Source organism: Mauremys reevesii, linkage group 7, assembly GCF_016161935.1.
Source record: "Mauremys reevesii isolate NIE-2019 linkage group 7, ASM1616193v1, whole genome shotgun sequence".
Classification (NCBI taxonomy): Eukaryota; Metazoa; Chordata; order Testudines; family Geoemydidae; genus Mauremys; species Mauremys reevesii.
The window spans coordinates 29,786,280-29,803,167 of record NC_052629.1 but is presented as its reverse complement, the minus strand read 5'-3'; the positions used below and the strand labels follow the sequence as shown (position 1 = coordinate 29,803,167).

At 39.4% G+C, this 16,888-nt stretch overlaps 1 protein-coding gene across 14 annotated transcripts in view; it reads right to left on the bottom strand.

The window, feature by feature from the left end:
- BLNK (B cell linker) overlaps nt 1-16,888 on the bottom strand; it is a 153,569-nt gene that overhangs the window by 19,446 nt on the left and 117,235 nt on the right. For all 14 annotated transcript variants that reach the window (XM_039482979.1, XM_039482965.1, XM_039482967.1 and 11 more), the window contains 10 exons: nt 15,406-15,455; nt 14,093-14,133; nt 12,345-12,501; nt 10,571-10,722; nt 9,963-10,041; nt 7,553-7,642; nt 4,509-4,534; nt 3,852-3,877; nt 3,453-3,551; nt 2,323-2,365 (listed from right to left, as the gene is read on the bottom strand). In XM_039482979.1, the coding sequence (XP_039338913.1) occupies nt 2,323-2,365; nt 3,453-3,551; nt 3,852-3,877; nt 4,509-4,534; nt 7,553-7,642; nt 9,963-10,041; nt 10,571-10,722; nt 12,345-12,501; nt 14,093-14,133; nt 15,406-15,455 (763 nt within the window). The remainder of the gene's footprint in view (nt 1-2,322; nt 2,366-3,452; nt 3,552-3,851; nt 3,878-4,508; nt 4,535-7,552; nt 7,643-9,962; nt 10,042-10,570; nt 10,723-12,344; nt 12,502-14,092; nt 14,134-15,405; nt 15,456-16,888) is intronic.

Genomic DNA, 16,888 nt, shown 5'->3' with positions numbered 1-16,888 from the left:
CCCAAAACACAGTGGATGACTTTGGCAGCGGGAAGGAGATTCATTTAATCTTTCCTTTCTTCTTGTAAACAGAGGTGACTTTTAGGGGTCTTGAACACTTCGTTCCCTCCTCCACAGCAACTCTTGTGAGCAACCAACTCCAAGATGTGCCATGCATGAAAGTTATGTTTTTTAAATTTTCTAATAACTCAGAAATGCTGACAGGATCATGTTCATACTTCTCCAAAAAATTCATCATCAAGCATGAAAAGGTTAAACACCAAAGAAGAATGTCTCTCAGATGTGAGCATATGAGAATGTAGGGTTATAATCAAGGTCCCAACTTAATTTTAGTTATGACTTTTGCTATCATAAGAGTCATTATGGGTGTTTGGCATAATGATTAGAGTAGATTCTGAGGAGTCAGAACTGTTCAGTTCCCACCTCTGCTACTGATTCTGTGCCTCAGAAACGATAATATAAAACCTACAGCTGGCTGAAAAATTTTCAGTGGAACACTTTTTCCTCCATCAGAAAATGCTGTTTCTTCAAAATCAAGAAGTTTAATGGGAATTTGTTGATTTTGATAAATGTGACCAATATTTTATAAAGATTCAAAATAGAAATAAAAGTACTTTGTTCTGACTATTGTTTTAACTTTTAATTTTTTTAAAATTTATTTAGCGCTTAATGAATTGTCTGGTTATTAAATATAACTTAATTATTTATAGGTCTGTCAAACGATTAAAAATAATCACAATTAATTGTAAGATTTAAAAAAGTTGCAATTAATCGCAGTTTTAATCAAACTGTTAAATAATAGAATACCAATCTAAATATATTATACATATCTTTGGATGTTTTTTCTAAATTTTCAAATGTATTTATTTCAGTTACAACACAGAATTCAAAAACAACGAGGAGTCCTTGTGGCACCTTAGAGACTAACAAAGTTATTTGAGCATAAGTTTTCATAGGCTATAACCCACTTCATCAGATTGATGCATCTGACCAAGTGGATTATAGCCCATGAAAGCTTATGCCCAAATAAATTTGTTAGTCTCTATGGTGCCACAAGGACTTCTCATTGTTACGCTTCTGAAACAGAATATAAAGTGTTCAGTACTCATTTTATATTTATTACAAATATTTGCACTATAAAAAAATAAAAGAAATAGTATTTTTTAATTCACCTCATATAAATACTGTGGTGCAATCTCTTTATCATGAAAGTGCAATTTATAAATGTAGATTTTTTTTCCCCATATAACTGCACTCAAAAACAAAACAATGTAAAACTTTAGGGCCTACAAGTCCATTCAGTCCTACTTCTTCAGCCAATTGTTAAAGCAAACAAGTTTGTTTACATGTCTGAGAGAGAATGCTGCCCGCTTCTTAATTACACTGTCACCTGAAAGTGAGAACTGGCATTTGCATGGCACTGTTGTAGGTGGTGATGCAAGGTATTCACATGCCAGATATACTAATCATTCATATGTCCCTTCATGCTTCAACTTGTAGATTGAACTATCTTTTTTATCATTTTTATAATAATATAAAGTGAGCACCTCGAAAGAGGCCTGATTTTCAGAAAGCATTGATCATCCACCCTCTGAAAATCAGGATCCTTGATGGTGCTTCAAGTTGGGCACCAAAAATCACTAGTCACTTTTGAAAATAATAATAATAATTAATTGGAGATATACCAATCTCCTAGAACTGGAAGGGACCTTGAAAGGTCATCGAGTCCAGCCCCCTGCCTTCACTAGCAGGACCAATTTTTTGCCCCAGATCCCTAAGTGGCCTCCTCAAGGATTGAACTCACAACAAGTTCATGGGTGCAGGCACTGGAATTTTTCCATTGAAAATACTTTATTTGTAGACTGGGGATTTAATGGGGATTATGAATGTATTCTCCATCAATGCATGGGAGATATTAGACCCCAAAGGGTGGAAAATACAGAAAAAGGTCCATTTTCTCTCTCACGCAAATACATCTACTCAGTTTAACAGGGCTACACAGGGTTTACTCATGGATGTAAAAGCATCAGCATCTTGGTTGTATATGTCAGCTATTCCTTTCATACCATCAGGACTTGTAAGAAATCATGTTAATATTTTGAACATGAAGGATACATTTGGAGTTTTAATTCCACAATTATAATATTATGACATGAGTCTGCAGCTCTTTGATGCGTTGGATCTGTTTACATTCCAGAGTAATCTACAATTCTATACTTGTCTCTAATACAGATAATAACAAATAGCAGTATATAATGCAGTTACCAGCACTGCCCTTCACCATTTAAATGCATTCTTTTCTAATGGTGTTTAGCTACTCACTGCTTTTTGCTGAGCATGGTTTCTGGGAAGAGGAAGAATATTTCTGGAAAACACACAAAATGATTTAAATGGTAAATATTTTTCTGATTTCATTTAAAATTGCTGAGCCCAAAGGTGTAAGTTCTCTTCAGTTTCAAGATACATAGTATTCCTTAGTAAATAGGTTGTTAGTTATAACTATGTTCTGCTGCAGTTTGCTTTGGGTAAGGTTGTGCCTTAACACACAGCCCTGAGTTGGAGACTGGGTGAAGCTGTGCTATCCCATGGGGAGGCCTGGTGCAGCTCTGCAATTTCACTCCCCATGCTCCCTCTTATGCATGGGGTGAGGGCAGCCTGCTTTTTCCTGGTGACCCTGGCTTACTCTGTAAGAGCAATGGGTGGGGATGAGCCCCTGTCTCCTTCCAGCCCCTCCACACTCCCTTATGGGCACTGTATGTTCCTGGAGACACATGGAAGGAAGAGATTATAGGCAAGAGCTAGCTTTGCTCCTATGCACCTGATCCATGGGTGGGGGTCATGTAGTCCTGCCCTACCCCTCAATCTGCACCCAACCTAAAAACTCCATATTTGATTGGGCACAGAGACCCCTTGTGGAGCTTGGCTCTGGCACGCAGGGGGTTCTCACTTCCATAATTATTGGGCCCCAGAATTGGGTCCCCACTCCAGTGGATGGAATTCAATTTGCTCCATCACTGTCCTGACCCTCCATGCCTTGGTAAGGGAGAGGACAGGGCTACCCCTCTATCTTGCTCTAACACTTCTTTTCAAAATGGGTATGTGGGTTTGGTTTTGATAATAAGCGTCCTAACCTTGCTTACTTCTCAAATCATTTGTGTTGTCAGGGATCAGCTGCTGCAATCTCCTGCTTCATGTTACGTTAAACAGCAAAAAATACATTAAGGAAGTATTACACCTCTGGCAAATCCATTAAAACCAGGATACTAAGAGTTAATTGAGAAATTTCATTCTTAACTCACCCCCTCTTGCCTAGGTAATTCATACATATGGCCTAATAATCATTCATTGTCTGAAGGCCATGCAATAGCTAGGCACTCTGAAGCGAGGTGAAGAATCTGTTTAATCCAGTGTTTGCTCTACACTTGAGGAGACGTAAGCTGATTTTAACTAACCTAGAAGTGTCTGGTTTAGAGGATTCTTTGGCTGAGCTGAGCATGTGGGAATGTCCTCCTGTACTCTGAACAGGCTTGGGTGGAAGAGGTTTAGTGATCCTATTAAGACAACACAGGTGAAGTTAGAAACATTATACAAAAACCACTGAATTAAAAAGAAAAAAATCTCTGTAATCCTAGACAACACAATGTATTTGAGTATATGTATTGTGTGTTCTCATTCTCAAAGTTTATCAAGAAATATTACAATATTTTATTAATTTGGTACCTCTTCTATTGTGATACATAGGTATTAAATATATAGCTATTTAGACCATGCTCACATGTTATCAAAGTATATTTCTTGACAAGGTCTAAGAAACTTTTAATAATGAACAGAATTTCATGGTAATGCATTACCTGCTTGTTGGTGGTGACGGTTTTTCCTTTAAGAGAAAATGCACTGTTAATAACTTGGTCATATCTGTATTTAATAAAATGCATTTGTGCTAATATAGGATTTTAAGCTGCCTTTGTGATATCTTATTTATTAGAGCATGTATCTCCAGCAAAACATTGCCTATTGGGAATATGCGTAAAGATGGGGTAGCCAGAAAATGACCACTGCTATATCAGTGTAGCCCCAAGCATGCTACTAAGTTATGTGCCATGTCAGTACTGGGAGGTGGGAAGGAAATGATCATATCAAAACAGTTCATGTTTCCTTCGCTGGGGCATCACTTCTAGAAAATACTCCAGTAGGCCTGTGCTTCTAAGGCTGGTTCACATTAAGCAGAGCTGAAAGCCTTACCCCACCTAACAACTTGTAGTAGGCAGATCAAGTTTTCACTGCCATTTGGTGGAGGGACATGGAGTTATGAAGTTACCGGGGAAATGGGGCACCATTCGCAGTGGTAAAAGTTTGTTCCAATTTCCTCTCTATTAAAGAGTTGATACAATGGTTTACTCTCACATTTGTTCTGAATGATTTTGCACCACAGGATACAGTGCTTTCAAGTTGCAGCATGCATGTATAGTGCAGGAACTATGACCCATAAAATGTACATAAGGTCTTACCTCTTCTTCGGGAACCTCATACACGTCTGAAGGAAAAAGAATATTCTGTAGTTACAAAAGCGGATCACAGGTCTCTTTTGACAGAAATACAGTCTGGAATTTACATCAAAGTTCTGCTTTTAAAGGGAAAATAAGATTCTTCTGGGGAAAAGGTAATTTTCTGAGATGTGATTGTTCTCACTTAGGGACTGATTCTTCTTGTCTTATTCATAATAAACTGTGCCTTACTCCTTTTTAACTGTAAACATGATGAAAAGGACAAAAATCCATATTCACAGTCAACAATTACAGGAATTACATTGCACCCAAATAACCTTTATTTTTGTCCAATATCAGAGGGGTAGTTGTGTTAGTCTGGATCTGTAAAAAGCAACAAAGCACCGTCTGACGAAGTGGGCATTTACCCACAAAAGCTTATGCTCCAATATGTCTGTTAGTCTATAAGGTGCCACAAGGACTTGTTGTTGCTTTATTTTTGTACCATTCTTAGTGCAAAAGGCAAGAAAAGAGCCTGAACTAGGAACAGTTTTTAACGTTATCACATTTGGATGACCTTTGAACCTTCCTCTAACTTTGGTGAAGAAGGGACCTAATGAATCGTAAACCCTGAACTTTCAGTGAGAATCCACTGGGCTGAATCCTTTGTATCGCCACACTGTTAGCCCTGAGCTCCTGCTCAATATTGCAGGGTTTTTACTTGCTCACAAAAATCCCAACAGATTGTAAATCCTGAATATTAAAAAACAAATATTAAAATAATTAATGCCATAATGTAAATCCAACTTCACTGAGGGTAGTGACGCTAGGTAGTATTATATTTTAACTTCAGCAAAGTAAGAACTGTAATCTGGCAAGTGCTCTAATACCCACTAGAGGGAGCTGTTTTATCTGTTTAAAATCATCAAGAAAATTGGTTCTTAGAAACTGTGATTAACAGGAAATCACAACACTGAAAAGGTGTTTGATAAAACTGCAAATCACAGAGATCTTTTGTAACTATGGCTTGGAAATTAAACAAATTCCTAATGAAAATGAACACGTGCAATGCTTGGTAAGAATTGTGTAACTAGTTTGTAAAGATTACAGTCTGGGCAATTAATGCCATGACTAGAAAGCAATACAGCATAGAATTGGCACTACTCAGCTAAAGAGGATTAAACACATGTTTGCAATTACAGAAGAAAATATCCCACCCTTTTATTTGCTTTATTTTCTCTTTCCAAATAAACTTCCTTTTACAGTACATGACAACAAAAGAAGCATATACAAAGTGATCAGAATCCACATAATCTCAGTAAGACTGAGTTTTGATTCAGTATTTTAAAAACTCATCTTGGTATCCTATGCTGTAATGAGATAATTGAGCAATGATTTATTGGTTCCGGTAAGTGTTTTTAGCTTATGTTGATCCATTTGGAGTCTGACTTTTACTAACGCAAAATAATAAAAAGCAGAAATGAATTCAAGACAAGTAGCTTATTCCAGTTTTATTCATTCTTAAACAGATTTATAGTGCAGGGATCTATTTCAAACACAATATAGGCAAAATGGCTGTTATAAACTAGAAATACCTGAAGGGGAACTTGCTTTTATTTTACAGACATGTGTGATAGGTTTATGTTTTGAACACATCAAATGTAACTTAATATCTTGCAATAGAAGAGATGAGCAGATGGATCTTTGAAATAAAACACCCAGTAAATTGCTTTGGGCTAATGCTAGGTTTTTAATAGGACTTGGAGAATACAGAAAAACGTTTATAGAATAGTACTTTTATTTGTAGCAATGAGACAGTCACAAGAGGTTTAGGTCAGAATTGTCAGGTTCAGTGTGGAGAGAGAGGGAGGCAGCAGAGAAGATGGGGATGAAGGGAGAGGGAGAGAGAGTGTGTGTGTTTATACAAGTAACCTGAAGTTCTTTAAGTCCCTTGCCAGCTTTGTGACCAATCCTCACTACATAATTACCTTGCTGTCAAAAGAGCTGTGCTCTACCCTACATGTGCTTATTACCCCTTGTGATAGGTCTCCTCTCTTTTCATCATCAAGTCCTATTCAGCATTCTCCTCCTGATCAAGTGTTGTGCTAACTCACCATCAAGTGGGTTATTGGGCAACCTCTTCAACAGCTCTGGAGCAACATGACCCAGCAAGCCCTACATTGGGATGAGCTGATCTCCTTGCTTTAAACTTAAAAACAAACAAAAAGACCAACCATGCAAGCACTCCGGAATTTATGCACCAGAATGCCCCCTAGTGTTGGAAAATCTCCGAGCATGTAGATGGGTGGTGCTTGTGGGAATGTAGGGAAGGATCTTGAATGCTCCAGAATTTCCTTTTACATTACCAAGCAACAAGATCAGTGGGAATACCCAGTTAGGAAGGATTACTGGCTCTCATTCCAGCTAAGCAGAATGCTATCTGGGTATGTCTACACTGCCAATGTTACAGCACGGCCAGGGCAGCATTGTGACGTGGGCAGTGTAGTCATGCTTTATCGTCAGGGAAGAGCTCTCCTGGCAATTAAAAAATAACCACCCCGAATGAGTGGTGGTAGCTTTATCACCGGGAGTATGGCCGTCTATACTGGTGCTTTTCAGTGCTAAAACTTTTGTCGCTCAGGGGGGTGTTTTTTCACACCCCTCAATGACTAAAGTTTTAGTGCTGAAAGTGGCAGTGTAGACACAGCCTATCTTTTCGCTGAAAATGAAAGTGAGGCATGAGGATGAACCTGCGGTGCATGGGCCACACTCTGAAGAATACCTGCCACTGGAGGGAATAGCCAGCTTTCAGACTTCCTAATTTTATAGATAGGGAGCAAGATTATCCACCGGCCCCCACACCAAGTGCCACTGGAGGAAATAAATGACAAATAGTTGGCTGTTTCCAGGGATGAGCAAATGTCTGAGCTGGTTCAGCTCTCCCTAATTATGTGCAACATATTAATACCTTTTCCATCCAGAAATCATACTATTGCATTTCCAAACCCCTTTGTCAAAACAGGGTGTCTGCAAGATGATCCTCTTACACCAGTATAGACATTGCATACCTTTCATGAAAGGAGACACAGGAGCAGGAGAGGACTTGGCAGAGCTAGGAAGAACTGGCTTTGTTGGCTTGATAGATCTGTTTACAGGAGCTTAAAACAAAAAAGGAGACAAACATACCAATGTCACATCTATGAAATGAGAACGAATACAAAGAAGGTCTGAGGGCTAGTCAAGAGACCTTGAGAAATTCATTTGTGGCAGAAAAAGAGCCTCTGACTCATGTGAGTAACCTTATTCTCAGTGCTTCCACCTTGCCGTAAATATCCAAGATTGTCAACCGTATGAAAGTGCAGAGTTGCATACTATTCAATTGACTTTTCACTTTAGCACTGTAAGTTTAATTCCCAGCTAAGTAAACCCCGGGTGCAACTGAAGTAAAAAAGGAAGCCCCACATCTCTTTGTTAAAAATCTGCCTGGACACCCCAGCATGTGGAGAATTTTAATGAAGCAGAACTCTTGGATGAGAAGAGAGGCATGGCAAACCAAACCAAGATTCTCAGTTGTAGGGGTGCAGGACTGTGAAAGGTCATGGAAAGAGAGGTAGGAGCCAAACATCCAGTTGGGAAAGACAACCCTAACTTTTGCCCAGGGACTGTCCTAGCTACGGGTCCCACATTGCCCTTCACTTGACTGCAGTCTCTTTAGTACTTTCCCTTCTTCTTTATGAACTAGGGCTGTTGATTAATCACAGTTAATTAACACAATTAATTCAAAAAAATTAATCATAATTTTAAAAAATTAACAATGATTAATCACAGTTTTAATTGCACTGTTAAGAGAATACCAATTGAAATTTATTAAATATTTTTGGATGTTTTTCTAAATTTTCAAATATATCGTTTTCAATTACAACACAGAATACGAAGTATGCAGCGATCACTTTATATTATTATTTTTATTACAAATATTTGCACTGTAAAAATGATAAAATAAATAATATTTTTCAATTCACCTCATACAAGTACTGTAGTGCAGTCTCTTTATCATGAAAGTACAACTTACAAATGTAGATTTATTTTGTTGCATAACTGCACTCAAAAACAAAAAAATGTAAAACTTCAGTGCCTACAAATCCACTCAGTCCTACTTCTTGTTCAGCCAATTGCTAAGAGAAACAAGTTTGTTTACATTTATGGGAGCTAATTCTGCCTGCTTCTTAATTAAAAGTGAGAACAGGCATTCACATGGCATTTCTGTAGCCAGCATTGTAAGATACTTATGTGCCGGATATGCTAAACATTCATATATCTCTTCATGCTTTGGCCACCATTCCAAAGAACATGCTTCCATGCTGATGACACTCATTAAAAAATAATGCATTAATTATATTTGTGACTGAACTCCTCGAGGCAGAATTGTATGTCTCCAGCTCTGTTTTACCCACCTTCTGCCATATATTTCATGTTATAGCAGGCTTGGATGATGACCCAGCACGTTGTTCACTTTAAGAACACTTTCACTGCAGATTTGACAAAATTCAAACAAGGAACCAATATGAAATTTCTAAAGATAGCTACAGCACTCAACCCAAGGTTTAAGAATCTGAAGTGCCTTCCAAAATCTGAGAGGGATGAGGTGTGGAGCATGCTTTCAGAAGTCTTAAAAGAGCAACACTCTGATGCCGAAACTACAAAACCTGAACCACCAAAAAAACAAACAAACAAAAATCAACCTTCTGCTGGTGGCATCTGACTCAGATGATGAAAATGAACATGTGATGGTCCTCACTGCTTTGGATCATTATCAAGCAGAACCCGTCATAAGCATGGACATGTCCTCTGGAATGGTGGTTAAAGCATGAAGGGACATATGAATTTTTAGCGCTTCTGTCACGTAAATATGTTGTGCCGCCAGCTACAACTGTGCCATGCGAACACCTGTTCTCCCTTTCAGGCGACATTGTAAGCAAACTTGGGCAGCAGTATCTCCTACAAATGTAAACAAACTTGTTTGTCTTAGCGATTGGCTGAACAAGTAGGACTGAGTGGACTTGTAGGCTCTAAAGTTTTACATTGTTTTGTTTTTGAGTGCAGTTATTTTTTGTACATAATTCTACATTTGTAAATTTAATGTTCATGATAGAGATTGTACTACAGTACTTGTAATGAGGGAATTGAAAAATACCATTTCTTCTGTTTCTTTTTTACAGTGTAAACATTTGTAATAAAAAATAAATATAAAGTGAGCATTGTACACTTTGTATTCTGTGTTGCAATTGAAATCAATAGATTTGAAAATGTGGAAAACATCTAAAAACATTTAAATAAATGATATTCTATTATTGTTTAGTAGTTCAATTAATCACAATTAATTTTTTTAATAGCTTGACAGCCGTACCATGAACCCTAGCAACAGACATCCAGTGGCACTGTGTTTACCCTAGAGTAAAATTATCATGTAAAACTCACGTTTTGTAGATTGTGAAGTACTGCCTTCCGTAGGTTCAATGTAGTTATCTTCATCATCTACAGGCACGATATAATCATCCTGAGAAAAATGCAGAGAAAAGCTACAAGCTAAGCTACATGTCAAATACACCACATGGCACAAGCCTGTTTTGTCAGGGATGGACAAGATGCACTAATGCCAATGGTTGTCTCAGGCATCTAAACTCCCTCTGTGGCTGGATAAGGCTGGGCTTTTCCATGGACTTTCCTCCTTCACCAAACAGCTCCAATTGTGGCACAGCTGATTGATCACTTACTGTCTCAGTACTCTGTAGCCCTGCCCTGGTGCTCAATATTTCCATTCCTTCCCCACCTGTCAGCAATCTGTCTCTGGTGAACAGAGAATGCTAAGTGGGCTGAATGGCTCCACAGATTTACGATGTGGGTAAATGTCCACTAGAAACTAGTGTGAGAGTATGCATTTATTTTTATGACCTATGTAATGATTTGAACCACAGCAGTCAGATGTGAAAGGCTAGCATATTAAACAAGTGCCGCATATAGTTCATGATACTTATGGGGCCATAATTCATCTGTACTGTAAAGACTTATGTATCTGTGAATATTACCTCATCCTCTTTGAACTCTTTGGTCTTGGGTGGCACTTTTGGTTTCGGAGCGACAGACGATGATGGCAGAGATGGTTTAGATGGTTTCTTGGGTTTAATTAAAGACTGACTTGGCCTGCTTGGCAGTGGCTCCTGGTGGGTTGTGCGATTGTCTTTAAATGAGGGGGGAAATGAGAAGTTTAGTACATAATTACTCACTAACTGCAAAGAGTTGTTTTAATATCTATGCAAACTGAGCATCTTTACTCTGCCTGTAGCGTAAGTCATATAGAATGTTCTGTGACTGGAAGTGACGAGAATCTATTATGTTCTATAGTCCTTAAGTACTGTAGCATATAAGTTCCCATGCAGCAAGGTGGATGAGACTGAAATAGATGATATGGCCAGCTTCTCTGGGGTACCACCAAAATACCTACAAGGAATGGGTAATACAATTCCTCATTATTTGAAGTGTGCAAATAATGTGTTTATTACCTATCCAGCCACTTGTCTGGCACTATAGTAGTTAAGTGCCTTATATATATCTAGTACACGAGCCTCATATAATGAAACTGAAAGAGACGGGGGAAGAGGTGTGCAGTGACGGGATGGTTATGTTGATATTCCTTTTCCCAATGTCCCAAATCTTGGTCCATCTGAAGTCAATATAAAAACTTCCATTGACTTCAATGGGAACAGTATTTGGCTCAGAATATAATGTTGAAGGGAAGAGAAGGGTCTATTTGTTGGAGCGATATAAGCAGAGTCATCTCCTTCCAGTCCTGTTTTTAAGGCTACCTGCTTCCTACTCCCAATTGTTAAGGGCAGTTTAGGCTTAGATCTTTGGGACTGTTATGCAGAGGCGATGACTCTGTGGGTGCTCTGAACCTACTGGCAGCCAAGCTTCCCTCCTTTGCTGCCCCCCACCTCCTCCCCCTGAGCGCACTGTGTCCCCCCTCCTCCACCTATCTCCCAGAGCTTCATGCCCGTCCGCTGCTGCCAAACAGCTGTTTGGCAGCGTTAGCATGCTCCTGGGAGGTCGGGGGAGGAGTGTGAATGTGGCACATTCGGGGGAGGAAGCGGGGCTGGGGCGGGGATTTGGGGAAACTGTTGGAATAGGGGCAGGCAGTGGGTAGAGTTGGAGTGGGGACTTTGGGTTGGAATGGGGGCAGGGCCTCATGGAAGGAGTGGAGTGGGGGCACAGCCAGGGCACAGGGGGAGGTCGAGCACCTATGGGAAAGAGGGGAAGTTGGCACCTATGCTGTTATGGCCCCTGTTTTGCACTTGCTTGGCTAACAAGTTAGGGTATAAACAAGATAGAAAACAGCGGGCCTTTAATGTTTTGCCCTTCCTGCTTGACCTTAAATCAGCTAGGGAAGAACCAATCCCCAGATTAGGCTAACTGGGTGATTTCTGGGGCGTGCTCAGTTAAATTTCTCCCCAATGTTCCCATGCATATTGTTTTATTATTCGGTTTATAACTGCTCATCACAAAGCCTGTAGGCCTTCTACAAAATATACTAACAAAAACTTGGGAGACAGCGGCAATGCTGAGGGGGTGTCTCACCTGCCAGCAAATCCATGACTCCTTCCAGAAAGTAGGCACCCTGATACTTGGGGTCGGGAACAAACAGCCCCTCCTCCTTTTGAGGCTAACTCCTGAGAAAAGGACGGGCTTCACACCACATTGACACCATCTGAAATTCTTTTCTTGTTTTTCAATTTGTTAATGGTGCCACTGGTATAAATAGCTGAGGGGCTGACAGGCTTGCGTAGCCAAAGATTTCATAGGTACCTGCGTATTCTCCCCTTGAAAATGAAAATGACGAGGGAATCTTCTTTTTCTCTTGCTCAGTTGGAGGGGGCTCATAACTGTCATCACAGTTCTCTTCACTCGGAACCACATACATCTCTGAATCAGAGTGGGCATCTGGATTTTCATAATCGCTGTCCTAGAAACACACAGCTTCCCATTTCTTACTTTGTAAAACATTTGTGGATTCATTCGTGGAAGTAATACTCAAACATCCCACCAGTTGCATTATTTGCTAACCTACAAAAACACTTGCTTGTCATATGACAGTTATGAACACGGTCAGCTTCATTAGTGTTACTCTATTTCATCATAAAACACATTTAAAATATTTTTGCTCTGGAGAAAAAGGATTTAACAAAGTGCTAACACCCTGATTTTCAGTACCCCTATGCCTTCGTCTCATCACCACTGGAAACCACCGACCTCTCACTTCCTATTTCTGCCTTCTCTCTCCCATCACCACAGGCCCTCTGCTAAGCTGGGACTGCATTCCCCCACATCTGTGAGTCAACAACCTTATGCTTGTCCACCAGCCCACTACCCTGGGAACCAGTTCCTTCCTAGTCTCAACCTCAGCTGCTGATGTGACCTCTATCTCCCCTTTCTGGTTTCTGTTCAGGGAGAGGTCAGGAACTAGCACCAGGAGGAAACAGCTGGCTTTAGGGAAGCAAGTTGTAGAATAAAGCGTGTTCTTCGCCCTGTGGCAGGATGGGTCATGATTTGCTTCACTCTAAAGTCCTGAGGAGACCTTACCATCCTCAACGCTACCTGATGGGGCTTTGCCACTAAAGCCCAAGAAGATAGCCATTCACCAGTTGGCATCTACCTGGGAATTAGCTAGTTTTCTATGAGCTAATGAATAATCTTCACACGCTTTATGCAAGGAAAATCTGGGCATCTCAAACATAAAACAATTAGAGATTGTCCTGAGCTACAAAGTTTGGATCTGAACTTTCCTCAAATTTATGCAAATTTAGGGGTGTTCAGACCTGGGATTCTAGAGCAGGTCTACCTCAAGTAGCATGGAATAAAGGAAAATGGATAAACATTAAATATATTTGAAATGTCAGAAAATGGAGACCAAATCTTATAACAGAGGACAGTGAATTTATATAGATTGTATGGTCTCTGGGGGCGGGAACTGTAGGTGAAATCCTGGACTTACTGAAATCAATGGGACTTTTGCCATTGTCTTCAATGGGGCAAGATTTCACCCTGAGTTTTTTCTAGTGTTTGGAAAATGCCTAACACATTGTGGGTGCTACCACTGTCTAAATAAGTGATGTCAAAAAATAAGTTACTATCCACAAATTTGACAACACTGATAAATAAGTGAAATCTAAAAGTATCTGTAAATCTTCTAAACAAGAATAGTCCAGTGTTTTTTCAAAAGTGGCCACTAATTTTGGGTGCCCTGTTTTTTGGGTGCTCAAGTTGAGATACCATAACCCTAAATTTCCAAGATGCTGATCATCTACAGCTACCATTAACAATGCTTCTGAATGTTGGGCTAAGGTATTTATAAGCTGGGTACCCAAAAATCGAGGGAACCTAAATCAGTGGCTACTTTAGAAAATTTTCAACCTCATGAATATAGTAGGATTTTAATAGTAGAAATGTAGATTTGACTGAAAGTATCTGATTCAGAACTAAACTTTCATTATTATCTCACGTGTGGTCCTAATTGAAAGAGTAACTGCTTTATGACCCCATGAAAATATACTTACAAAATCATCAGACCATTGTTCATCTTCATCCTCTGCATGTTCTAAACCAAACATTTGAGTTATTTAAGGGAATGGAATAGTGATCACAAACATTCATCTTAGCCACTAATAGAATGGCTCTATTGCATTCCAGTCTCTCTCTCTCTCTCTCTCACTCACACACACACACACACACAATTCTTGAGAGTTTGTGCTAAACACACTTGGTTTTGGCTGAATAGTGTTGATAATTAGAATTCTGCTTCTTTTGCTTATTTGGTTCTAAAAATTAATTGGGAGTGCTCATGAAAGTCCCAGACTGATGTGCTGGACAACACAGTCCTCTACTTATCCCCAGTCTGAATAGTAGCAATGCAAGCTTCCCCCCACTGCCATGCCCGTGAATCCCTTTTTTAAAGGAAATGAAGAGAGAGGAAGAGCTCACTCAGCCCTCTTGACAATTCAGTTCTTGGCCTCTCTGGTGAAGTTCCAAATTGGATGCCAATTAACTATGATAGTGTTAGGGATGTGGAAGCCTGTCCACTTGGAACTGGCTATAGAAGTCACTGAACAATTATTAGACTGACAACTTCCAGTCACTCCCCACCTAGTCTGCTGCTGTTTTACTTTTTCTCCTTAACAAAACCATTCTTAACACTTCAAAACAAAGGTAAAACAATGAAGGTGTAAAATAAGCAAATATAGCTCCACTCACACTTGAAGATAATGTTTGATGCCATCATTATATTAGCACCAACATCAGATTCCATTTTTGTGGGAAGGAAACCTATTTCCCCATATTTCTTTCTTTCCTTTCACTTCACAAGTCCTGAACTGGGCGGGCACTCCATCCAGCATGGCTGGATATGGAGCCTTCTCCCCCTTGAGAATGGCCGGATCCCATAGAATAGGTGAAAGCTGCTTCTGAGAGTCAGCTAGCAGGGCACTTAAAAATATGGAGATATACCTATCTCATACAGCTGGAAGGGACCCTGGAAAGTCATCAAGTCCAGTCCCCACCTTCACTAGCAGGACCAAGTACTGATTTTTGCCTCAGATCCCCCCACTCAAGAATTGAACTCACAACCCTGGTTTTAAGCAGGCCAATGCTCAAATCACTGAGCTGGCTATCAACTACTTCTTAGTCTTTGTTCTTCCCATTGGGGAAGCTCTCCACAGTTTGCTGTCCATCGTTTTACCAGAGAGAATTGCACTATAAGTTATTGGTCATGGTTTAGGATTCACCTCACCTAGAAGATAAATGTGAGCAAATATGCAATTGTAACACTCTTAGAAAAAATATACAGTTTAAAGTTCCATTAAGCCATCCTTACCTGAAGCATAATCCCTTTGTGGTACACTTGGTGGGGGTTTATTTTTTAGCCTGTAAACAATAATTTTTACATTTATGATCCAATAAGTAATAGTTGCAGGAAGGCAACACATAAAAAAAGCTGATGACAAAAGATATCTGCAACTGAAGACACAGGTCATTGTCACAGATATTCAGCCAATTGCTGCAAGCAAATGCTCTGAAAAGAGAGTACTTTTTGGAAACAGACAAGAATATAGAATGCAATCCGAGTTTTTTGTTAAGAACTTTTTTTTTTAAAGAAACACACATACAGAGGAGCAGAAGCTACAGGCAGCATTATACATTATAGATATGTGCACATCTGTTTAAAGAAGTAAAGCTGATTGAGGCTCATAAAAATCCTAGTAAGAGGTTTATATATGAGGTGATAAAAGAGTACAGTGCTCTCTGGTTCTAATTTACAACTTTAGATTTGCATACTCTTTAAATTCCAATTGAGGCTTAAAAGTTTTCCCAGGCTGTCTCTCAGCCAGATTCTGATCTCACTTACAATGATTTTGTACATGTATAGCTCCTGCAGTCAATGGAGTTACTGATTTACATTGGTATCAGATCAGATCTGGGCTCTCAACCTTTGCACTTGTCACATGTATGAGGTACTGCATGTTTGGTACAATAATGGAAGTACTAACACAGAAAGTCTCACACCAATTATTTTTCATAAGGGAATACAATTTGAATAGCTTTGATTCTGTAGTATTGAGTGAACCAAAAGATTATTTATAGAAAGATTGAAACATTCTTCATAGGCTTCTCTTCATTTGCAACTGTGCTATGCTTACCTAGAATTTAAAATCATGCAGGTTCCTGTTTGTTTAATTATAAGCCCTGGGAGAGCACCCCCAGGAGCTTAGTGTAGTGATCTATTTATTATTCCATTAATGATCTGACAGTACCTCATAAGAAGAGAGACACATTTCTGTGAAGTTATTCAAGTCAGATCCAATGGTGCATTTGGGCTATTACATGCTTGAGCGGAAGTATCTGAAGCTAGTAATGTTTTGCTTTTTGTATTAATATAAAGCATTAATACCATTTGCATTAAAATGCCCTTTTATACTCATTCTTAATATATAATCCAACAATTTTCCTTAGCACTGATGAAACCACACCCTGGGTTTGAGCCAATGCCCAAGTCAATGGAGAGACTCCCATTGACTCCAATGGGCTTTCAATTAGGTCCCAAAAGAAGTGCTTCTTGGGATGTTATGTTTGTTTGCAGAGCTGAGTGTATAATTCACCAGGAATAATGTCCACAGTGACTGTAACTTTTTCTTGTGCTCTTGAAGGTTTCTGAGCCATTGTGATTTCCTTCAATTTTTTCTCTTATTTTTGTTTTTCTTAACAGTTTGCTGCAATAATTTGATACTCAGTATTCAAGACTTGGGCATGCTGCTTACTTGTGACTGTTCAGCTAAGACCCACAGCTAAATGTTGTTTCT